The sequence below is a fragment of the Oncorhynchus keta genome, chromosome 8 (assembly GCF_023373465.1).
Source record: "Oncorhynchus keta strain PuntledgeMale-10-30-2019 chromosome 8, Oket_V2, whole genome shotgun sequence".
NCBI classification, from domain to species: domain Eukaryota; kingdom Metazoa; phylum Chordata; class Actinopteri; order Salmoniformes; family Salmonidae; genus Oncorhynchus; species Oncorhynchus keta.
The window spans coordinates 29,075,650-29,100,226 of NC_068428.1; the positions used below are offsets into that span (position 1 = coordinate 29,075,650).

Consider the following 24,577-nt stretch of genomic DNA (forward strand, 5'->3'; position numbering starts at 1 on the left):
GTATAGAATGGAGTTTATTCAGAGAGAGAAAGAAAGTGGAATAGAATGGAGTTTATTCAGAGAGAGAAAGACAGTGGTATAGAATGGAGTTTGTTCAGAGAGAGAAAGACAGACAGTGGTATAGAATGGAGTTTATTCAGAGAGAGAAAGACAGACAGTGGTATAGAATGGAGTTTATTCAGAGAGAGAAAGAAAGTGGAATAGAATGGAGTTTATTCAGAGAGAGAAAGACAGTAGTATAGAATGGAGTTTATTCAGAGAGAGAAAGACAGTAGTATAGAATGGAGTTTATTCAGAGAGAAAAAGACAGTAGTATAGAATGGAGTTTATTCAGAGAGAGAAAGACAGTGGTATAGAATGGAGTTTGTTCAGAGAGAGAAAGACAGTGGTATAGAATGGAGTTTATTTAGAGAGAGAAAGACAGTGGAATAGAATGGAGTTTATTCAGAGAGAGAAAGAAAGACAGTAGTATAGAATGGAGTTTATTCAGAGAGAGAAAGAAAGACAGTGGTATAGAATGGAGTTTATTCAGAGAGATAAAGAAAGACAGTGGAATAGAATGGAGTTTATTCAGAGAGATAAAGAAAGACAGTGGAATAGAATGGAGTTTATTCAGAGATAAAGACAGTAGTATTGAATGGAGTTTATTCAGAGAGATAAAGAAAGTGGAATAGAATGGAGTTTATTCAGAGAGAGAAAGACAGTGGTATAGAATGGAGTTTGTTCAGAGAGAGAAAGACAGACAGTGGTATAGAATGGAGTTTATTCAGAGAGAGAAAGACAGACAGTGGTATAGAATGGAGTTTATTCAGAGAGAGAAAGAAAGTGGAATAGAATGGAGTTTATTCAGAGAGAGAAAGACAGTAGTATAGAATGGAGTTTATTCAGAGAGAGAAAGACAGTAGTATAGAATGGAGTTTATTCAGAGAGAAAAAGACAGTAGTATAGAATGGAGTTTATTCAGAGAGAGAAAGACAGTGGTATAGAATGGAGTTTGTTCAGAGAGAAAAGACAGTGGTATAGAATGGAGTTTATTTAGAGAGAGAAAGACAGTGGAATAGAATGGAGTTTATTCAGAGAGAGAAAGAAAGACAGTAGTATAGAATGGAGTTTATTCAGAGAGAGAAAGAAAGACAGTGGTATAGAATGGAGTTTATTCAGTGAGATAAAGAAAGACAGTGGAATAGAATGGATTTTATTCAGAGACATAAAGATAGACAGTGGAATAGAATGGAGTTTATTCAGAGATAAAGACAGTAGTATTGAATGGAGTTTATTCAGAGAGATAAAGACAGTGGAATAGAATGGAGTTTATTCAGAGAGAGAAAGACAGTGGAATAGAATGGAGTTTATTCAGAGAGAGAAAGACAGTAGTATAGAATGGAGTTTATTCAGAGAGGGAAAGAAAGACAGTGGTATAGAATGGAGTTTATTCAGAGAGATAAAGACAGTAGTATAGAATGGAGTTTATTCAGAGAGAGAAAGAAAGAAAGAAAGAAAGTGGAAAATAATGGAGTTTATTCAGAGAGAGAAAGAAAGAAAGTGGAATAGAATGGAGTTTATTCAGAGAGAGAAAGAAAGAAAGAAAGTGGAAAAGAATGGAGTTTATTCAGAGAGGGAAAGAAAGAAAGAAAGTGGAATAGAATGGAGTTTATTCAGAGAGAGAAAGAAAGAAAGAAAGTGGAATAGAATGGAGTTTATTCAGAGAGAAAGAAAGAAAGTGGAATAGAATGGAGTTTATTCAGAGAGAGAAAGAAAGAAAGAAAGTGGAAAAGAATGGAATTTATTCAGAGAGAGAAAGAAAGAAAGAAAGTGGAATAGAATGGAGTTTATTCAGAGAGAGAAAGAAAGTGGAATAGAATGGAGTTTATTCAGAGAGAGAAAGAAAGTGGAATAGAATGGAGTTTATTCAGAGAGAGAAAGACAGTGGAATAGAATGGAGTTTATTCAGAGAGAGAAAGAAAGAAAGTGGAATAGAATGGAGTTTATTCAGAGAGAGAAAGAAAGAAAGAAAGAAAGTGGAATAGAATGGAGTTTATTCAGAGAGAAAGAAAGAAAGTCGAATAGAATGGAGTTTATTCAGAGAGAGAAAGAAAGAAAGAAAGTGGAAAAGAATGGAGTTTATTCAGAGAGAGAAAGAAAGAAAGAAAGTGGAATAGAATGGAGTTTATTCAGAGAGAGAAAGACAGTGGAATAGAATGGAGTTTATTCAGAGAGAAAGAAAGAAAGTGGAATAGAATGGAGTTTATTCAGAGAGAGAAAGAAAGAAAGAAAGTGGAATAGAATGGAGTTTATTCAGAGAGAGAAAGAAAGAAAGAAAGTGGAATAGAATGGAGTTTATTCAGAGAGAGAAAGAAAGTGGAATAGAATGGAGTTTATTCAGAGAGAGAAAGACAGTGGAATAGAATGGAGTTTATTCAGAGAGAGAAAGAAAGTGGTATAGAATGGAGTTTATTCAGAGAGAGAAAGACAGTAGTATAGAATGGAGTTTATTCAGAGAGAGAAAGACAGTAGTATAGAATGGAGTTTATTCAGAGAGAGAAAGACAGACAGTGGTATAGAATGGAGTTTATTCGGAGAGAGAAAGACAGTAGTATAGAATGGAGTTTATTCAGAGAGATAGACAGTGGTATAGAATGGAGTTTATTCAGAGAGATAAAGGCAGTAGTATAGAATGGAGTTTATTCAGAGAGATAAAGACAGTGGTATAGAATGGAGTTTATTCAGAGAGAGAAAGACAGACAGTGGTATAGTTTATTCAGAGAGAGAAAGAAAGAAAGAAAGTGGAAAAGAATGGAGTTTATTCAGAGAGAGAAAGAAAGAAAGTGGAATAGAATGGAGTTTATTCAGAGAGAGAAAGAAAGAAAGAAAGTGGAAAAGAATGGAGTTTATTCAGAGAGAGAAAGAAAGAAAGAAAGTGGAATAGAATGGAGTTTATTCAGAGAGAGAAAGAAAGAAAGAAAGTGGAATAGAATGGAGTTTATTCAGAGAGAAAGAAAGAAAGTGGAATAGAATGGAGTTTATTCAGAGAGAGAAAGAAAGAAAGAAAGTGGAAAAGAATGGAGTTTATTCAGAGAGAGAAAGAAAGAAAGAAAGTGGAATAGAATGGAGTTTATTCAGAGAGAGAAAGAAAGAAAGAAAGTGGAAAAGAATGGAGTTTATTCAGAGAGAGAAAGAAAGAAAGAAAGTGGAATAGAATGGAGTTTATTCAGAGAGAGAAAGAAAGAAAGAAAGAAAGTGGAAAAGAATGGAGTTTATTCAGAGAGAGAAAGAAAGAAAGTGGAATAGAATTTAGTTTATTCAGAGAGAGAAAGACAGTGGAATAGAATGGAGTTTATTCAGAGAGAGAAAAACAGTGGAATAGAATGGAGTTTATTCAGAGAGAGAAAGAAAGTGGTATAGAATGGAGTTTATTCAGAGAGAGAAAGAAAGACAGTGGTATAGAATGGAGTTTATTCAGAGAGATAAAGACAGTAGTATAGAATGGAGTTTATTCAGAGAGATAAAGACAGTAGTATAGAATGGAGTTTATTCAGAGAGAGAAAGAAAGAAAGAAAGTGGAAAATAATGGAGTTTATTCAGAGAGAGAAAGAAAGAAAGAAAGTGGAATAGAATGGAGTTTATTCAGAGAGAGAAAGAAAGTGGAATAGAATGGAGTTTATTCAGAGAGAGAAAGAAAGTGGTATAGAATGGAGTTTATTCAGAGAGAGAAAGACAGTAGTATAGAATGGAGTTTATCCAGAGAGGGAAAGAAAGACAGTGGTATAGAATGGAGTTTATTCAGAGAGATAAAGACAGTAGTATAGAATGGAGTTTATTCAGAGAGAGAAAGACAGTGGAATAGAATGGAGTTTATTCAGAGAGAGAAAGAAAGAAAGAAAGTGGAAAAGAATGGAGTTTATTCAGAGAGAGAAAGACAGTGGAATAGAATGGAGTTTATTCAGAGAGAGAAAGAAAGAAAGAAAGTGGAAAAGAATGGAGTTTATTCAGAGAGAGAAAGAAAGAAAGTGGAATAGAATGGAGTTTATTCAGAGAGAGAAAGAAAGAAAGAAAGTGGAAAAGAATGGAGTTTATTCAGAGAGAGAAAGAAAGAAAGAAAGTGGAATAGAATGGAGTTTATTCAGAGAGAGAAAGAAAGAAAGAAAGTGGAATAGAATGGAGTTTATTCAGAGAGAGAAAGAAAGAAAGAAAGTGGAATAGAATGGAGTTTATTCAGAGAGAGAAAGAAAGAAAGAAAGTGGAATAGAATGGAGTTTATTCAGAGAAAAGAAAGAAAGAAAGTGGAATAGAATGGAGTTTATTCAGAGAGAGAAAGAAAGAAAGAAAGTGGAAAGAATGGAGTTTATTCAGAGAGAGAAAGAAAGAAAGAAAGAAAGTGGAATAGAATGGAGTTTATTCAGAGAGAGAAAGAAAGAAAGAAAGTGGAAAAGAATGGAGTTTATTCAGAGAGAGAAAGAAAGAAAGTGGAATAGAATTGAGTTTATTCAGAGAGAGAAAGACAGTGGAATAGAATGGAGTTTATTCAGAGAGAGAAAGACAGTGGAATAGAATGGAGTTTATTCAGAGAGAGAAAGAAAGTGGTATAGAATGGAGTTTATTCAGAGAGAGAAAGAAAGACAGTGGTATAGAATGGAGTTTATTCAGAGAGATAAAGACAGTAGTATAGAATGGAGTTTATTCAGAGAGATAAAGACAGTAATAGAATGGAGTTTATTCAGAGAGAGAAAGAAAGAAAGAAAGTGGAAAATAATGGAGTTTATTCAGAGAGAGAAAGAAAGAAAGAAAGTGGAATAGAATGGAGTTTATTCAGAGAGAGAAAGAAAGTGGAATAGAATGGAGTTTATTCAGAGAGAGAAAGAAAGTGGTATAGAATGGAGTTTATTCAGAGAGAGAAAGACAGTAGTATAGAATGGAGTTTATTCAGAGAGGGAAAGAAAGACAGTGGTATAGAATGGAGTTTATTCAGAGAGATAAAGACAGTAGTATAGAATGGAGTTTATTCAGAGAGATAAAGACAGTAGTATAGAATGGAGTTTATTCAGAGAGAGAAAGAAAGAAAGAAAGTGGAAAATAATGGAGTTTATTCAGAGAGAAAAGAAAGAAAGTGGAATAGAATGGAGTTTATTCAGAGAGAGAAAGAAAGAAAGAAAGTGGAAAAGAATGGAGTTTATTCAGAGAGGGAAAGAAAGAAAGTGGAATAGAATGGAGTTTATTCAGAGAGAGAGAGAAAGAAAGAAAGAAAGTGGAATAGAATGGAGTTTATTCAGAGAGAAAGAAAGAAAGTGGAATAGAATGGAGTTTATTCAGAGAGAGAAAGAAAGAAAGAAAGTGGAAAAGAATGGAGTTTATTCAGAGAGAGAAAGAAAGAAAGAAAGTGGAATAGAATGGAGTTTATTCAGAGAGAGAAAGAAAGTGGAATAGAATGGAGTTTATTCAGAGAGAGAAAGAAAGAAAGAAAGTGGAAAAGAATGGAGTTTATTCAGAGAGAGAAAGAAAGAAAGTGGAATAGAATGGAGTTTATTCAGAGAGAGAAAGAAAGAAAGAAAGTGGAAAAGAATGGAGTTTATTCAGAGAGAAAAGAAAGAAAGTGGAATAGAATGGAGTTTATTCAGAGAGAGAAAGAAAGTGGAATAGAATGGAGTTTATTCAGAGAAGAAAGACAGTGGAATAGAATGGAGTTTATTCAGAGAGAGAAAGAAAGTGGTATAGAATGGAGTTTATTCAGAGAAAAAGAAAGACAGTGGTATAGAATGGAGTTTATTCAGAGAGATAAAGACAGTAGTATAGAATGGAGTTTATTCAGAGAGATAAAGACAGTAGTATAGAATGGAGTTTATTCAGAGAGAGAAAGAAAGAAAGAAAGTGGAAAATAATGGAGTTTATTCAGAGAGAGAAAGAAAGTGGAATAGAATGGAGTTTATTCAGAGAGAGAAAGACAGTGGAATAGAATGGAGTTTATTCAGAGAGAGAAAGAAAGTGGTATAGAATGGAGTTTATTCAGAGAGAGAAAGACAGTAGTATAGAATGGAGTTTATTCAGAGAGGGAAAGAAAGACAGTGGTATAGAATGGAGTTTATTCAGAGAGATAAAGACAGTAGTATAGAATGGAGTTTATTCAGAGAGATAAAGACAGTAGTATAGAATGGAGTTTATTCAGAGAGAGAAAGAAAGAAAGAAAGTGGAAAATAATGGAGTTTATTCAGAGAGAGAAAGAAAGAAAGTGGAATAGAATGGAGTTTATTCAGAGAGAGAAAGAAAGAAAGAAAGTGGAAAAGAATGGAGTTTATTCAGAGGGAAAGAAAGAAAGTGGAATAGAATGGAGTTTATTCAGAGAGAGAAAGAAAGAAAGAAAGTGGAATAGAATGGAGTTTATTCAGAGAGAAAGAAAGAAAGTGGAATAGAATGGAGTTTATTCAGAGAGAGAAAGAAAGAAAGAAAGTGGAATAGAATGGAGTTTATTCAGAGAGAGAAAGAAAGAAAGAAAGAAAGTGGAATAGAATGGAGTTTATTCAGAGAGAAAGAAAGAAAGTGGAATAGAATGGAGTTTATTCAGAGAGAGAAAGAAAGAAAGAAAGTGGAAAAGAATGGAGTTTATTCAGAGAGAGAAAGAAAGAAAGAAAGTGGAAAAGAATGGAGTTTATTCAGAGAGAGAAAGAAAGAAAGAAAGTGGAATAGAATGGAGTTTATTCAGAGAGAGAAAGAAAGAAAGAAAGTGGAAAAGAATGGAGTTTATTCAGAGAGAGAAAGAAAGAAAGTGGAATAGAATTGAGTTTATTCAGAGAGAGAAAGACAGTGGAATAGAATGGAGTTTATTCAGAGAGAGAAAAACAGTGGAATAGAATGGAGTTTATTCAGAGAGAGAAAGAAAGAAAGAAAGTGGAATAGAATGGAGTTTATTCAGAGAGAGAAAGAAAGAAGTGGTATAGAATGGAGTTTATTCAGAGAATAAAGACAGTGTATAGAATGGAGTTTATTCAGAGAGATAAAGAAGTAGATAGAATGGAGTTTATTCAGAGAGAGAAAGAAAGAAAGAAAGTGGAATAGAATGGAGTTTATTCAGAGAGAGAAAGAAAGTGGAATAGAATGGAGTTTATTCAGAGAGAGAAAGACAGTGGAATAGAATGGAGTTTATTCAGAGAGAGAAAGAAAGTGGTATAGAATGGAGTTTATTCAGAGAGAGAAAGACAGTAGTATAGAATGGAGTTTATTCAGAGAGGGAAAGAAAGACAGTGGTATAGAATGGAGTTTATTCAGAGAGATAAAGACAGTAGTATAGAATGGAGTTTATTCAGAGAGATAAAGACAGTAGTATAGAATGGAGTTTATTCAGAGAGAGAAAGAAAGAAAGAAAGTGGAATAGAATGGAGTTTATTCAGAGAGAAAGAAAGAAAGTGGAATAGAATGGAGTTTATTCAGAGAGAGAAAGAAAGAAAGAAAGTGGAATAGAATGGAGTTTATTCAGAGAGAGAAAGAAAGAAAGTGGAATAGAATGGAGTTTATTCAGAGAGAGAAAGAAAGAAAGAAAGTGGAATAGAATGGAGTTTATTCAGAGAGAAAGAAAGAAAGTGGAATAGAATGGAGTTTATTCAGAGAGAGAAAGAAAGAAAGAAAGTGGAAAAGAATGGAGTTTATTCAGAGAGAGAAAGAAAGAAAGAAAGTGGAATAGAATGGAGTTTATTCAGAGAGAGAAAGAAAGAAAGAAAGTGGAATAGAATGGAGTTTATTCAGAGAGAGAAAGAAAGAAAGAAAGTGGAATAGAATGGAGTTTATTCAGAGAGAAAGAAAGAAAGTGGAATAGAATGGAGTTTATTCAGAGAGAAAGAAAGAAAGTGGAATAGAATGGAGTTTATTCAGAGAGAGAAAGAAAGAAAGAAAGTGGAAAAGAATGGAGTTTATTCAGAGAGAGAAAGAAAGAAAGTGGAATAGAATTGAGTTTATTCAGAGAATGGAATAGAATGGAGTTTATTCAGAGAGAGAAAGACAGTGGAATAGAATGGAGTTTATTCAGAGAGAGAAAGAAAGTGGTATAGAATGGAGTTTATTCAGAGAGAGAAAGAAAGACAGTGGTATAGAATGGAGTTTATTCAGAAGATGACAGTAGTTTGGAGTTTATCAGAGAGAAAAGAAAGAGTATAGAATGGAGTTTATTCAGAGAGAGAAAGAAAGAAAGAAAGTGGAAAATAATGGAGTTTATTCAGAGAGAGAAAGAAAGAAAGAAAGTGGAATAGAATGGAGTTTATTCAGAGAGAAAAGAAAGTGGAATAGAATGGAGTTTATTCAGAGAGAGAAAGAAAGTGGTATAGAATGGAGTTTATTCAGAGAGAAAAGACAGTAGTATAGAATGGAGTTTATTCAGAGAGGGAAAGAAAGACAGTGGTATAGAATGGAGTTTATTCAGAGAGATAAAGACAGTAGTATAGAATGGAGTTTATTCAGAGAGATAAAGACAGTAGTATAGAATGGAGTTTATTCAGAGAGAGAAAGAAAGAAAGAAAGTGGAAAATAATGGAGTTTATTCAGAGAGAGAAAGAAAGAAAGTGGAATAGAATGGAGTTTATTCAGAGAGAGAAAGAAAGAAAGAAAGTGGAAAAGAATGGAGTTTATTCAGAGAGGGAAAGAAAGAAAGTGGAATAGAATGGAGTTTATTCAGAGAGAGAAAGAAAGAAAGAAAGTGGAATAGAATGGAGTTTATTCAGAGAGAAAGAAAGAAAGTGGAATAGAATGGAGTTTATTCAGAGAGAGAAAGAAAGAAAGAAAGTGGAAAAGAATGGAGTTTATTCAGAGAGAGAAAGAAAGAAAGAAAGTGGAATAGAATGGAGTTTATTCAGAGAGAGAAAGAAAGAAAGTGGAATAGAATGGAGTTTATTCAGAGAGAGAAAGAAAGAAAGAAAGTGGAATAGAATGGAGTTTATTCAGAGAGAAAGAAAGAAAGTGGAATAGAATGGAGTTTATTCAGAGAGAGAAAGAAAGAAAAAGAATGGAGTTTATTCAGAGAGAGAAAGAATGGAATAGAATGGAGTTATTCAGAGAGAGAAAGACAGTGGAATAGAATGGAGTTTATTCAGAGAGAGAAAGAAAGAAATAGTGGAAAGAATGGAGTTTATTCAGAGAGAGAAAAGAAAGAAAGAAAGTGGAAAAGAATGGAGTTTATTCAGAGAGAGAAAGAAAGAAAGAAAGTGGAATAGAATGGAGTTTATTCAGAGAGAGAAAGAAAGAAAGAAAGTGGAAAAGAATGGAGTTTATTCAGAGAGAGAAAAAGAAAGAAAGTGGAATAGAATGAGTTTATTCAGAGAGAGAAAGACAGTGGAATAGAATGGAGTTTATTCAGAGAGAGAAAGACAGTGGAATAGAATGGAGTTTATTCAGAAAGAAAGAAAGAAAGTGGAATAGAATGGAGTTTATTCAGAGAGAAAGAAAGAAAGAAAGTGGAATAGAATGGAGTTTATTCAGAGAGAGAAAGAAAGAAAGAAAGTGGAATAGAATGGAGTTTATTCAGAGAGAGAAAGAAAGAAAGAAAGTGGAATAGAATGGAGTTTATTCAGAGAGAGAAAGAAAGTGGAATAGAATGGAGTTTATTCAGAGAGAGAAAGAAAGTGGAATAGAATGGAGTTTATTCAGAGAGAGAAAGACAGTGGTATAGAATGGAGTTTATTCAGAGAGAAAGACAGACAGTGGTATAGAATGGAGTTTATTCAGAGAGAGAAAGACAGACAGTGGTATAGAATGGAGTTTATTCAGAGAGAGAAAGAAAGTGGAATAGAATGGAGTTTATTCAGAGAGAGAAAGACAGTAGTATAGAATGGAGTTTATTCAGAGAGAGAAAGACAGTAGTATAGAATGGAGTTTATTCAGAGAGAAAAAGACAGTAGTATAGAATGGAGTTTATTCAGAGAGAGAAAGAAGTGGTATAGAATGGAGTTTGTTCAGAGAGAGAAAGACAGTGGTATAGAATGGAGTTTATTTAGGAGTGGAATAGAATGGAGTTTATTCAGAGAGAGAAAGAAAGACAGTAGTATAGAATGGAGTTTATTCAGAGAGAAAGAAAGACAGTGGTATAGAATGGAGTTTATTCAGAGAGATAAAGAAAGACAGTGGAATAGAATGGAGTTTATTCAGAGACATAAAGATAGACAGTGGAATAGAATGGAGTTTATTCAGAGAGAAAGACAGTAGTATTGAATGGAGTTTATTCAGAGAGATAAAGAAAGTGGAATAGAATGGAGTTTATTCAGAGAGAAAGAAAGACAGTGGAATAGAATGGAGTTTATTCAGAGAGAGAAAAGACAGTGGAATAGAATGGAGTTTATTCAGAGAGATAAAGACAGTAGTATAGAATGGAGTTTATTCAGAATGGTATAGAATGGAGTTTATTCAGAGAGAGAAAGAAAGAAAGAAAGTGGAAAATAATGGAGTTTATTCAGAGAGAGAAAGAAAGAAAGAAAGTGGAATAGAATGGAGTTTATTCAGAGAGAGAAAGAAAGTGGAAAAGAATGGAGTTTATTCAGAGAGGGAAAGAAAGAAAGAAAGTGGAATAGAATGGAGTTTATTCAGAGAGAGAAAGAAAGAAAGAAGTGGAATAGAATGGAGTTTATTCAGAGAGAAAGAAAGAAAGTGGAATAGAATGGAGTTTATTCAGAGAGAGAAAGAAAGAAAGAAAGTGGAAAAGAATGGAGTTTATTCAGAGAGAGAAAGAAAGAAAGAAAGAAAGAATGGAGTTTATTCAGAGAGAGAAAGAAAGTGGAATAGAATGGAGTTTATTCAGAGAGAGAAAGAAAGTGGAATAGAATGGAGTTTATTCAGAGAGAGAAAGACAGTGGAATAGAATGGAGTTTATTCAGAGAGAGAAAGAAAGAAAGTGGAATAGAATGGAGTTTATTCAGAGAGAGAAAGAAAGAAAGAAAGTGGAATAGAATGGAGTTTATTCAGAGAGAAAGAAAGACAGTGAATAGAATGGAGTTTATTCAGAGAGAGAAAGAAAGAAAGAAGTGGAAAATAATGGAGTTTATTCAGAGAGAGAAAGAAAGACAGTGGTATAGAATGGAGTTTATTCAGAGAGAGAAAGACAGTGGTATAGAATGGAGTTTATTCAGAGAGAAAGAAAGACAGTGGTATAGAATGGAGTTTATTCAGAGAGAGAAAGAAAGAAAGAAAGTGGAATAGAATGGAGTTTATTCAGAGAGAGAAAGAAAGTGGTGGAATAGAATGGAGTTTATTCAGAGAGAGAAAGACAGTGGTATAGAATGGAGTTTATTCAGAGAGATAAAGACAGTAGTATAGAATGGAGTTTATTCAGAGAGATAAAGACAGTGGTATAGAATGGAGTTTATTCAGAGAGAGAAAGACAGTAGTATAGAATGGAGTTTATTCAGAGAGAGAAAGACAGTAGTATAGAATGGAGTTTATTCAGAGAGAAAAAGACAGACAGTGGTATAGAATGGAGTTTATTCAGAGAGAGAAAGACAGTAGTATAGAATGGAGTTTATTCAGAGAGATAAAGACAGTGGTATAGAATGGAGTTTATTCAGAGAGATAAAGACAGTGGTATAGAATGGAGTTTATTCAGAGAGATAAAGACAGTAGTATAGAATGGAGTTTATTCAGAGAGAGAAAGACAGACAGTGGTATAGAATGGAGTTTATTCAGAGAGAGAAAGAAAGTGGAATAGAATGGAGTTTATTCAGAGAGAAAAAGAAAGAAAGTGGAATAGAATGGAGTTTATTCAGAGAGAGAAAGAAAGAAAGAAAGTGGAATAGAATGGAGTTTATTCAGAGAGAGAAAGAAAGAAAGTGGTGGAATAGAATGGAGTTTATTCAGAGAGAGAAAGAAAGAAAGAAAGTGGAATAGAATGGAGTTTATTCAGAGAGAGAAAAAGACAGTGGAATAGAATGGAGTTTATTCAGAGAGAGAAAGACAGTGGTATAGAATGGAGTTTATTCAGAGAGAAAAGACAGTAGTATAGAATGGAGTTTATTCAGAGAGAGAAAGACAGACAGTGGTATAGAATGGAGTTTATTCAGAGAGAGAAAGAAAGTGGAATAGAATGGAGTTTATTCAGAGAGAAAAGACAGTAGTATAGAATGGAGTTTATTCAGAGAGAAAAGACAGTAGTATAGAATGGAGTTTATTCAGAGAGAAAAAGACAGTAGTATAGAATGGAGTTTATTCAGAGAGAGAAAGACAGTGGTATAGAATGGAGTTTGTTCAGAGAGAAAAGACAGTGGTATAGAATGGAGTTTGTTCAGAGAGAGAAAGACAGTGGAATAGAATGGAGTTTATTCAGAGAGAGAAAGAAAGACAGTAGTATAGAATGGAGTTTATTCAGAGAGAGAAAGAAAGACAGTGGTATAGAATGGAGTTTATTCAGAGAGATAAAGAAAGACAGTGGAATAGAATGGATTTTATTCAGAGAGATAAAGAAAGTGTGGAATAGAATGGAGTTTATTCAGAGAGATAAAGACAGTGGAATAGAATGGAGTTTATTCAGAGAGAGAAAGACAGTGGAATAGAATGGAGTTTATTCAGAGAGAGAAAGACAGTGGAATAGAATGGAGTTTATTCAGACAGATAATGAAAGACAGTGGTATAGAATGGAGTTTATTCAGAGAGATAAAGAAAGACAGTGGTATAGAATGGAGTTTATTCAGAGAGATAAAGACAGTGGTATAGAATGGAGTTTATTCAGAGAGAGAAAGAAAGACAGTGGTATAGAATGGAGCTTATTCAGAGAGAGAAAGACAGTAGTATAGAATGGAGTTTATTCAGAGAGATAAAGACAGTGGTATAGAATGGAGTTTATTCTGAGAGAGAAAGAAAGACAGTGGTATAGAATGGAGCTTATTCAGAGAGATAAAGAAAGACAGTGGTATAGAATGGAGTTTATTCAGAGAGATAAAGACAGTAGTATAGAATGGAGTTTATTCAGAGAGATAAAGACAGTGGTATAGAATGGAGTTTATTCAGAGAGAGAAAGAAAGACAGTGGTATAGAATGGAGCTTATTCAGAGAGAGAAAGAAAGACAGTGGTATAGAATGGAGTTTATTCAGAGAGATAAAGAAAGACAGTGGTATAGAATGGAGTTTATTCAGAGAGATAAAGAAAGACAGTGGTATAGAATGGAGTTTATTCAGAGAGATAAAGACAGTGGTATAGAATGGAGTTTATTCAGAGAGAGAAAGAAAGACAGTGGTATAGAATGGAGTTTATTCAGAGAGATAAAGACAGTAGTATAGAATGGAGTTTATTCAGAGAGATAAAGACAGTGGTATAGAATGGAGTTTATTCAGAGAGATAAAGACAGTAGTATAGAATGGAGTTTATTCAGAGAGAGAAAGACAGTAGTATAGAATGGAGTTTATTCAGAGAGATAAAGAAAGACAGTGGTATAGAATGGAGTTTATTCAGAGAGATAAAGAAAGACAGTGGTATAGAATGGAGTTTATTCAGAGAGATAAAGAAAGACAGTGGTATAGAATGGAGTTTATTCAGAGAGATAAAGAAAGACAGTGGTATAGAATGGAGTTTATTCAGAGAGATAAAGAAAGACAGTAGTATAGAATGGAGTTTATTCAGAGAGATAAAGAAAGACAGTGGTATAGAATGGAGTTTATTCAGAGAGATAAAGAAAGACAGTGGTATAGAATGGAGCCATTGAGAGGGCTGTGTGAAATGAACCCTCCCTATAGAGGAGATGTAGGCCCATATCCTCAATAACAGTTATCCTCGTTAACTACAGCATTTATCACCGCTTATAAGGCAGTGGTAGCCTATACCCTACTCCTGGTGAGTTAGATACTGGGTGTGCAGGCTTTTGTTCTAGCCCTGCTCTATCACACCTGAGTCTTCCAATTAGGAGGGTTGGCTACTGATGGTTTAAGAGGTTGGAGAGGAAGCCCATTGTGATTTAGCCGTTGTGTAAGAGGATAGCAATGTATAATATTACTGTATCTCTCTAAGTTACTGTATTTATCCATGCTACGTGGGGTGTGTCCTTGAGAACAGACATGTCTTGTCACTAGCTGTAGACAAAATGTCTATGGGACTTCTGGAAGTGACAGTTAGGTTGCTACAGTAATCAGACAAAGCTAGGGGAGGTGGGGTCGGAGTATGTCTGTTTTATTTGGCATTGACGAGATCTCTATTTTCTCTCTCTCTCTCGCTCTCTCTATCTGTTTCTCTCTCTCTCCCCATCTGTTTCTCTCTCTACAGGAGGGCCAGGTTCTAGAATGTTCTCTGATCAACAGTATTCGAGTCGGAGCTGTTCCAAGGGTGAGATTATGGAAACACAATTTCACCACTTTCTATCCCTCCCTCTATCCTATCCTGCCTCCCTCCCTCTATCCCATCCATCCTCCCTCTCTCTATCCCATCCTGCCTCCCTCCCTCTATCCCATCCATCCTCCCTCCCTCTATCCCATCCATCCTCCCTCCCTCTATCCCACCCTCCCTCCCTCTATCCCACCCTCCCTCCCTCTATCCCACCCTCCCTCCCTCTATCCCATCCTGCCTCCCTCCCTCTATCCCATCCATCCTCCCTCCCTCTATCCCACCCTCCCTCCCTCTATCCCGTCCTGCCTCCCTCCCTCTATCCCATCCATCCTCCCTCCCGCTATCCCATCCTCCCTCCCTCTATCCCATCCTGCCTCCCTGCCTCCCTCCCTCTATCCCATCCTCCCTCCCTCTATCCCACCCTCCCTCCCTCTCCCACCCCCCCCTCTATCCCACCCTCCCCCTCTATCCCATCCTCCCTCCCTCTATCCCACCCTCCATCTATCCCATCCTCCCTCCCTCTATCCACCCTCCTCCCTCTATCCCATCCTCCCTCCCTCTATCCCATCCTCCCTCCCTCTATCCCATCCTCCCTCCCTCTATCCCATCCTCCCTCCCCATCCACCCACCCTCCCTCTATCCCATCCACCCTCCCTCCCTCTATCCCATCCTTCCTCCCTCCCTCCCTCTATCCCATCCTTCCCCCTCCTCTATCCCATCCTCCCTCCCTCTATCCCATCCTCCCTCCCTCTATCCCATCCTCCTCCTCCCTCTATCCCATCCTTCCTCCCCCTCTATCCCATCCTCCCCCTCTATCCACCCTCCTCCTCTATCCCACCCCCCTCCCTCCCTCCCTATCCCATCCACCCCTCCCTCTATCCCACCCTCCCTCCCTCTATCCCATCCTCCCTCCCTCTATCCCACCCTCCCCCATCCCACCCTCCCTCCCTCTATCCCATCCTCCTCCCTCTATCCCACCCTCCCTCCCTCTATCCCATCCTCCTCTCCTCTATCCCATCCTTCCTCCCTCCCTCTATCCCATCCTCCCTCCCTCTATCCCACCCTCCCTCCTCTATCCCATCCTCCCTCCCTCTATCCCACCCTCCCTCCCTCTATCCCACCCTCCCTCCCTCTATCCCACCCTCCCTCCCTCTATCCCACCCTCCCTCCCTCTATCCCATCCTCCCTCCCTCTATCCCACCCTCCCCTCCCTCTATCCCATCCTCTCCTCCCTCTATCCCATCCTCCCTCCCTCCCTCTATCCCTCCCTCCCTCCCTCCCTCCATCCCACCCTCCTCCCTCTATCCCATCCTCCCTCCCTCTATCCCACCCTCCCTCCCTCTATCCCATCCTCCCTCCCCTCTATCCCACCCTCCCTCCTCTATCCCATCCATCCTCCCTCCCTATCCCATCCTCCCTCCCTCTATCCCACCCTCCCTCCCTCTATCCCACCCTCCCTCCCTCTATCCCATCCTCCTCCCTCCCTCTATCCCATCCTCCTCCCCCTATCCCACCCTCCCCCCTCTATCCCATCCTGCCCCTCCCTCTATCCCACCCCCTCCATCTATCCCGCCCTCCCTCCCTCTCCCATCCCATCCCCTCCCTCCCTCTATCCCATCCTCTCTCCCACTATCCCCTCCTCCCTCCCTCCCACCCTCCTCCTCCCATCCACCCTCCCTCCCTCTATCCCATCCTCCCTCCCTCTATCCTATCCTTCCCCTATCCCTCTATCCCACCCCCCTCCCTCTATCCCACCCCTCCCTCCCTCCCCATCCTCCCTCCCATCCCATCCTCTCTCCCTCTATCCCATCCTCCCCCTCCCACCCTCCCTCTATCCCACCCTCCCTCTATCCCATCCTTCCTCCCTCCCTCTATCCCATCCTCCCTCCCTCTATCCCATCCTCCCTCCCTCTATCCCATCCCCCTCCCTCTATCCCATCCTCCTCCCTCCCTATCCCATCCTCCCTCCCTCCCTCCCATCCTCCCCTCCCTCTATCCCACCCTCCCTCCTCTATCCCATCCACCCCCCTCTATCCCACCCTCCCTCCCTCCCTCTATCCCACCCTCCCTCCCTCTATCCCATCCACCCTCCCTCTATCCCACCCTCCTCCCTCCCTCCTCCTCCTCTGACCTCCCTCCCTCTATCCCATCCTCCCTCCTCTATCCCACCCTCCCTCCCTCTATCCCATCCTCCCTCCCTCTATCCCACCCTCCCTCCCTCCATCCCACCCTCCCTCCTCCCTCCCATCCTCCCTCCCTCTATCCCATCCTCCCTCCCTCTATCCCATCCTCCCTCCCTCTATCCCATCCTTCCTCCCTCCCTCTATCCCATCCTCCTCCCTCCCTCTATCCCACCCCCTCCCCTCTATCCCATCCCTCCCTCCTCTATCCCATCCACCCTCCCTCCCTCCTCTCCATCCCACCCTCCCTCCCTCTATCCCACCCTCCTCCCTCTATCCCACCCTCCCCCCTCTATCCCATCCTCCCTCCCTCTATCCCATCCTGCCTCCTCCCTCTATCCCACCCCTCCATCTATCCTCCCTCCCTCCCTCTATCCCATCCTCCCTCCCTCTATCCCATCCTCCCTCCCTCTATCCCATCCTCCTCCCTCTATCCCACCCTCCTCTATCCCATCCTTCCTCCTCCCTCTATCCCATCTGACCTCCCTCCCTCTATCCCATCCTCCCTCCCCTCTATCCCATCCACCTCCCTCCCTCTATCCCACCCTCCCTCCCTCTATCCCATCCTCCCTCCCTCCCTCCCATCCTCCCCCTCCTATCCCACCCTCCCTCCCACCATCCCACCCTCCCTCCCCTATCCCATCCTCCCTCCCTCTATCCCACCCTCCCTCCCTCTATCCCATCCTCCCTCCCTCTATCCCACCCTCCCTCCCTCTATCCCACCCTCCCTCCCTCTATCCCACCCTCCCTCCCTCTATCCCCATCCTCCCTCCCTCTATCCCACCCTCCCCCTCTATCCATCCTCCTCCTCCCTCTATCCCACCCCCTCCCTCTATCCCATCCCCTCCCTCCCTCTATCCCACCCTCCTCCCTCTATCCCATCCTCCCTCCCTCTATCCCATCCTCCCTCCCTCTATCCCATCCTCCCTCCCTCTATCCCACCCTCCTCCTCTATCCCACCCTCCCTCCCTCTATCCCATCCTCCCTCCTCCTCTATCCCATCCTCCCTCCCTCTATCCCACCCCCTCCATCTATCCCTCCCTCCCTCTATCCCATCCTCCCTCCCTCCCCATCCTCTCTCCCTCCTATCCCATCCTCCCTCCCTCTATCCCATCCTCCCTCCCTCTATCCCATCCTTCCTCCCTCCCTCTATCCCATCCTCCCTCCCTCTATCCCATCCTCCCTCCCCTCTCCTATCCTCCTCTATCCCATCCTCCCTCCCTCTATCCCATCCCCTCCCTCCCTCTATCCCATCCTCCCTCCCTCTATCCCATCCCTCCTCCCTCTATCCCACCCTCCCTCCCTCTATCCCACCCTCCCTCCCTCTATCCCATCCTCCCTCCCTCTATCCCACCCTCCCTCCCTCTCTATCCCACCCTCCCTCCCTCTATCCCATCCCCCTCCCTCTATCCCACCCTCCTCCCTCCCCCCCTCTATCCCACCCTCCCTCCCTCTATCCCACCTCCCTCCCTCTATCCCACCCTCCCTCCTCTATCCCATCCTCCCTCCTCTATCCCACCCTCCTCCCACTCCCACCCTCCCTCCCTCTATCCCATCCTCCCTCCCTCTATCCCACCCTCCCTCCTCTATCCCATCCTCCCTCCCCTCTATCCCATCCTTCCTCCTCCTCTATCCCATCCACCCTCCTCCCTCTATCCCATCCTCCCTCCTCCCTCCTCCTCCCACCCTCCCTCCCTCTATCCCATCCCCCTCCTCCCTCTATCCCACCCCTCTATCCCATCCTCCCTCCTCTATCCCACCCTCCCTCCCTCTATCCCACCCTCCCTCCCTCTATCCCATCCTCCCTCCCTCTATCCCACCCTCCTCCCTCTATCCCATCCTCCTCCCTCCTCTATCCCACCCCCTCCATCTATCCCATCCTCCCTCCTCTATCCCATCCTCCTCCCTCTATCCCATCCTCCTCCCTCTATCCCATCCTCCCTCCTCTATCCCACCCCTCCCTCTATCCCATCCTTCCTCCTCCCTCCCTCTATCCCATCTACTCCCTCCCTCTATCCCATCCTCCCTCCTCTATCCCATCCACCCTCCCTCCTATCCCACCTCCTCCCTCTATCCCACCCCTCCCTCCCTCTATCCCATCCTCCCTCCCTCTATCCCACCTTCCCATCCTCCCTCCTCTATCCCACCCTCCCTCCCACCATCCCACCCTCCCTCCTCTATCCCATCCTCCCTCCCTCTATCCCATCCTCCCTCCCTCTATCCCATCCTCCCTCTCCTCTATCCCACCCTCCCTCCCTCCTCTATCCCACCCTCCTCCCTGTCCCTCCTCTATCCCATCCTCCCTCCCTCTATCCCACCCTCCCTCCCTCTATCCCATCCTCCCTCCCTCTATCCCACCCTCCCTCCCTCCCCATCCCACCCTCCCTCCCTCTATCCCATCCTCCCTCCCTCTATCCCACCCCCCTCCCCTCTCCCCCATCCTCCCTCCCTCTATCCCAGGGGTCAAAGTCAAATCCGGAGGGCCAAATAAAAATTTAGCTACAAGCCGAGGGCCGGACTGTTCGAATGTTAATTGAAAATTTTTTAAATGACGCATATAGTCTAGTTAACCTAATGAACCTACTGAAAACCTAACAAATATATTCCAATATGATCAGATAAATAAAGCAATATTTTCTTATGGCTCTGTCAGTAATCTTTAATTTTCAATCAGACACAAAAGACAAATTTCCTTTATATAAAAATCCCCATAACATGAACATTAAATGAAAGAAACCGGTATTCAAGGCACCATCAGTAGCCTATATTTTCTATTTTAGCAAAAGTGGGCTAAATTTACTTCAAAGAAAAAAAACAATAATAGCAATTTTCTATCATCCACTCAACTGAAATATTTTTAAAATATAATTGGATTGAAATACAATAAAATAAAGTGCAAAATCTATTAATCAAAAACAACACTTTGTTTAAGGAGAAGTAACATGCAGTGAAAACAAATATTAAACTTAACTTTTAAACTTGAACTGATAAAAACTCTAAATATGTGATTGCACAGTAATGTTCACTTGTTTGAGGTTGAGGGTGATACTTCCCCATCTTTTCCACAAGTTCATCAATGTTCGGGGTATCCTCTGAGCTGAGGAAATCCTCAGAATTGAGTGGAGGTGTTCAGCAGTAAGTCGACTTCTGTGTGATGTTTTGTTCAAGTTCATCAAAGAAAACAGTTGTTCACACAGGTATGTGCTCCAAACATAGACAACGTTTGAGCAGCCTGGATCCAGCTGGGGCATTGTGTCTATCCCTCGAACTCCGCCCTCTATCACCCACTGCCGCATATTTTGCCCTCAGTGCATCATTGCATTGGAGGTCAATCAACTCCCATTTCCTTTGGTGGTGAGCTTTCCCTCTAACAGCAAATGGGTTACCGAGCAGTTCCATCCTGCTTTTGTGCTTCCCTCTAGTCAGCAAATCGTCGTCGAAAGTCAGCGGCAAGCATACCTATTTTATCAATCAGCCAACTCCGCTCGGGAACGCACTGGTAGAGAGCTTCCTCTTTCATGGTCTGGCAGCTGGGAAAGTGGCTCAAATTTTCTTTCCGCATCTGCGTCTCCCACAGAGTCAGTTTGGTTTTAAATGCCTTCACTGTACTGTACATATCAGAGATGACCCGATCCCGACCCTGCAGCTGCAAGTTCATTGCATTCAGATGACTCGTAATGTCACACAGAAAAGCCATTTCACCAGAAACATTTCGTCTCGGAGTTGTGTTGTGTCTTTCCTTTGCTGTCCAAGAACAGACAAATCTCCTCACGAAGCTCGAAACATCTTTGAAGCACCTTTCCCTGGCTTAGCCATCGCACCTCTGTGTGATAAGGCAAATCACCATGCTCCGTTTCTAACTCCGTCAGAAATGCCTTGAACTGGCGGTGATTCAAACCTTTGGCTCTGATAAAGTTAACTGTCCGTGATGATGCTCTTACATGCTCCATTTTCAAGGCTTTACCGCACAACGCTTCCTGGTGTATGATACAATGATAAGCTGTCAGCTCACCTGTCGCGTTTTCCTCTCTGCATCTTTTCCCGTATCTTCGCCACCAGTCCGCTCCTGTGTCCACACATCCAGGTGCTCCTCGGTTGTCAAACCCACGAGTTTTTCCCAAGGCAGCTCCATCTCATTTACACATCTTGACACCTCTTCATACAAATCATGCCCCGTAGTTGTGCCATGCATCAGGACGTAAAGCCAAAAACTCCTCTGTCCGCTTATCTGGAGTCCACTCCCTCTATGAAAATTGACAACTGGGCAATGTCAGAAATGTCCTCTCATCCACAGCCAAGGAATATGCAATGAAATCTTTTCCCTTTTTCACAAACTGCTCTTTTAGATTGATGGACAACTGGTCTACTCTCTCGGCAATGGTGTTTCTGCTCAGACTCACATTTAAAAAGAGTTGCCTCTTTTTTTTCTGGGCAAACTTCGTCACAAACTTTAATCATGCAGTTTTGATGAAATCCCCCTCCGTAAATGGCTGGGCTGATTTAGCGATCTCTTCTGCCAAAATAAAACTGGCCTTGACAGCAGCCTGGCCTTGTGATTTGGCTTTTTTGAACAGAGCCTGTCGAGATTTGAGGCCTCGTTTTAATTCCTCTGCCTTTTGTAGCCTTTGTTCCATGTCCATATTCTTGTTTTTGTCCACGTGTTTCGTTTCATAATGTCGTCTCAGATTATACTCTTTCAGTACCGCCACACTTTCTCCACACAGAAGACACCAGGTTTTCCAGCTACCTCCGTGAACAAATACTCCACTCCCACCTTGTTTGAAACCCCGGTTCTCAGTGTCCACCTTCCGTTTTGCCATTTTTGATGGGTATCTGAAAGTTAATTTTACTGTGATGCTGACAACTGCTGTGCCAATAAATATTGAAATGAAGCAGCCTACTGCTCGGTGCGTCACCGTTGCATTGTGGGAAATGTAGTATTGGTGCGTGTAAAAGATCTGCGGGCTGCCGGCTTGCTGCGGTCTGCGGGCCGGTTCTAATAATAAATCAAGATCATCCCAGGGGCCGTAAAAACCTTCTCGCTCCGGATGCGGCCCGCGGGCCTTGACTCTGACATATGTGCTCTATCCCATCCTTCCTCCCTCCTCTATCCCATCCTCCCTCCCTCCCTCTATCCCACCCTCCCTCCCTCTATCCCATCCACCCTCCCTCCCTCTATCCCACCCTCTATCCCACCCTCCCACCCTCTATCCCACCCTCCCTCCCTCTATCCCACCATCCCTCCCTCTATCCCACCCTCCCTCCCTCCTCTATCCCACCCTCCCTCTATCCCATCCACCCTCCCTCACTCTATCCCATCCTCCCTCCCTCTATCCCATCCTCCCTCCCTCTATCCCTCCCTCCCTCTATCCCACCCTCCCTCCCTCCCTCTCTATCCCTCCCTCCCTCCCTCTATCCCATCCTCCCTCCCTCTATCCCACCCTCCCTCCCTCTATCCCACCCTCCCTCCCTCTATCCCTTCCTCCCTCCCTCTATCCCACCCTCCCTCCCTCTATCCCATCCACCCTACCTCCCTCTATCCCATCCTTCTTCCCTCTATCCACCCTCCCTCCCTCTATCCCACCCTCCCTCCCTCTATCCCACCCTCCCTCCCTCTATCCCATCCCCCCTCCCTCTATCCCATCCTCCCTCCTCTATCCCATCCTCCCTCCTCTATCCCACCCTCCTCCCTCTATCCCACCCTCCTCCCTCTATCCCACCCTCCTCCCTCTATCCCACCCTCCCTCCCTCTATCCCACCCTCCTCCCTCTATCCCATCCTCCTCCCTCTATCCCATCCTCCCTCCCTCTATCCCACCCTCCCTCCCTATCCCATCCTCCCTCCCATCCTCCTCCCTCCCTCTATCCCATCCTCCCTCCCTCTATCCCATCCTCCCTCCCTCTATCCCATCCTCCCTCCCTCTATCCCATCCTCCCTCCCTCTATCCCATCCTCCGTCCCTCCCATCCCATCCTCCTCCCTCTATCCCATCCTCCTCCTATATCCCATCCTCCGTCCCTCTATCCCATCCTCCGTCCCTCTATCCCATCCTCCCTCCCTCTATCCCATCCTCCGTCCCTCTATCCCATCCTCCCTCCCTCTATCCCATCCTCCGTCCCTCTATCCCATCCTCCCTCCCTCTATCCCATCCTCCCTCCCTCTATCCCATCCTCCCTCCCTCTATCCCATCCTCCCTCCCTCTATCCCACCCTCCCTCCCTCTATCCCATCCTCCGTCCCTCTATCCCATCCTCCGTCCCTCTATCCCATCCTCCCTCCCTCTATCCCACCCTCCCTCCCTCTATCCCATCCTCCCTCCCTCTATCCCATCCTCCCTCCCTCTATCCCACCCTCCCTCCCTCCCCCTCTATCCCACCCTCCCTCCCTCTATCCCACCCTCCCTCCCTCTATCCCACCCTCCCTCCCTCTATCCCATCCTCCCTCCCTCTATCCCACCCTCCCTCCCTCCATCCCACCCTCCCTCCCTCTATCCCATCCTCCCTCCCTCTATCCCACCCTCCCTCCCTCTATCCCATCCTCCCTCCCTCTCCCATCCCGTCCCATCCTTCCTCCCTCCTCTATCCCATCCTCCCCTCCCTCCCTCTATCCCACCCTCCCTCCCCTCTATCCCATCCACCCTCCCTCCCCTCTATCCCACCCTCTATCCCACCCTCCCTCCCTCTATCCCTCCCTCCCTCCCTCTATCCCACCCTCCCTCCCTCTATCCCACCCTCCCTCCCTCTATCCCACCCTCCCTCTATCCCATCCTCCCTCCCTCTATCCCATCCTCCCTCCCTCTATCCCATCCTCCCTCCCTCTATCCCACCCTCCCTCTATCCCATCCACCCTCCCTCCCTCCCTCTATCCCACCCTCCCTCCCTCTATCCCACCCTCCCTCTATCCCATCCTCCTCCCTCTATCCCATCCTCCCTCCCTCTATCCCTCTATCCCACCCTCCCTCCCTCTATCCCACCCTCCCTCCCTCTATCCCACCCTCCCTCCTCTATCCCATCCTCCCTCCCTCCCTCCCTCTATCCCACCCTCCCTCCCACCATCCCACACTCCCTCCCTCTATCCCATCCTCCCTCCCTCTATCCCACCCTCCCTCCCTCTATCCCATCCTCCCTCCTCTATCCCATCCTTCCTCCCTCCCTCTATCCCATCCTCCCTCCCTCCCTCTATCCCACCCTCCCTCCCTCTATCCCATCCACCTCCCACCCTCTATCCCACCCTCCCTCCCTCTAACCCACCCTCCCTCCCTCTATCCCACCCTCCCTCCCTCTATCCCACCCTCCCTCCCTCTATCCCACCCTCCCTCCCTCTATCCCACCCTCCCTCCCTCTATCCCACCCTCCTCTATCCCACCCTCCCTCTATCCCATCCACCCTCCCTCCCTCTATCCCACCCTCCCTCCCTCTATCCCACCCTCCCTCTATCCCATCCTCCCTCCCTCTATCCCATCCTCCCTCCTCTATCCTCCCTCCCTCCCCACCCTCCCCCCTCTATCCCACCCTCCCTCCCTCTCCCACCCTCCTCCCTCTATCCCATCCTCCTCCTCTATCCCACCCTCCCTCCCTCTATCCCACCCTCCCTCCCTCTATCCCTTCCTCCCTCCCTCTATCCCACCCACCCTCCCTCTATCCCATCCACCCTACCTCCCTCTATCCCATCCTTCTTCCCTCTATCCACCCTCCCTCCCTCTATCCCACCCTCCCTCCCTCTATCCCACCCTCCCTCCCTCTATCCCACCCTCCCTCCCTCTATCCCATCCTCCCTCCCTCTATCCCATCCTCCCTCCCTCTATCCCACCCTCCTCCCTCCTATCCCACCCTCCCTCCCTCTATCCCATCCTCCCTCCCTCTATCCCACCCTCCCTCCCTCTATCCCATCCTCCCTCCCTCTATCCCATCCTCCCTCCCTCTATCCCACCCTCCCTCCCTCTATCCCACCCTCCCTCCCTCTATCCCATCCTCCGTCCCTCTATCCCATCCTCCCTCCCTCTATCCCATCCTCCCTCCCTCTATCCCATCCTCCCTCCCTCTATCCCATCCTCCGTCCCTCTATCCCATCCTCCGTCCCTCTATCCCATCCTCCCTCCTCTATCCCATCCTCCGTCCCTCTATCCCATCCTCT

The 24,577-nt window shown here is 43.9% G+C and overlaps 1 protein-coding gene across 3 annotated transcripts in view; it reads left to right on the forward strand.

Moving 5' to 3' along the window:
• The first annotated feature begins 12,426 nt into the window (after window positions 1-12,426).
• LOC118377104 (1-phosphatidylinositol 4,5-bisphosphate phosphodiesterase beta-4-like) overlaps window positions 12,427-24,577 on the forward strand; it is a 65,773-nt gene continuing 53,622 nt past the window's right edge. For all 3 annotated transcript variants that reach the window (XM_052523950.1, XM_052523952.1, XM_052523951.1), the window contains exon 1: window positions 12,427-14,266. In XM_052523950.1, coding sequence (XP_052379910.1) covers window positions 14,105-14,266 — 162 coding nt within the window. In that variant the 5' untranslated portion in view covers window positions 12,427-14,104. The remainder of the gene's footprint in view (window positions 14,267-24,577) is intronic.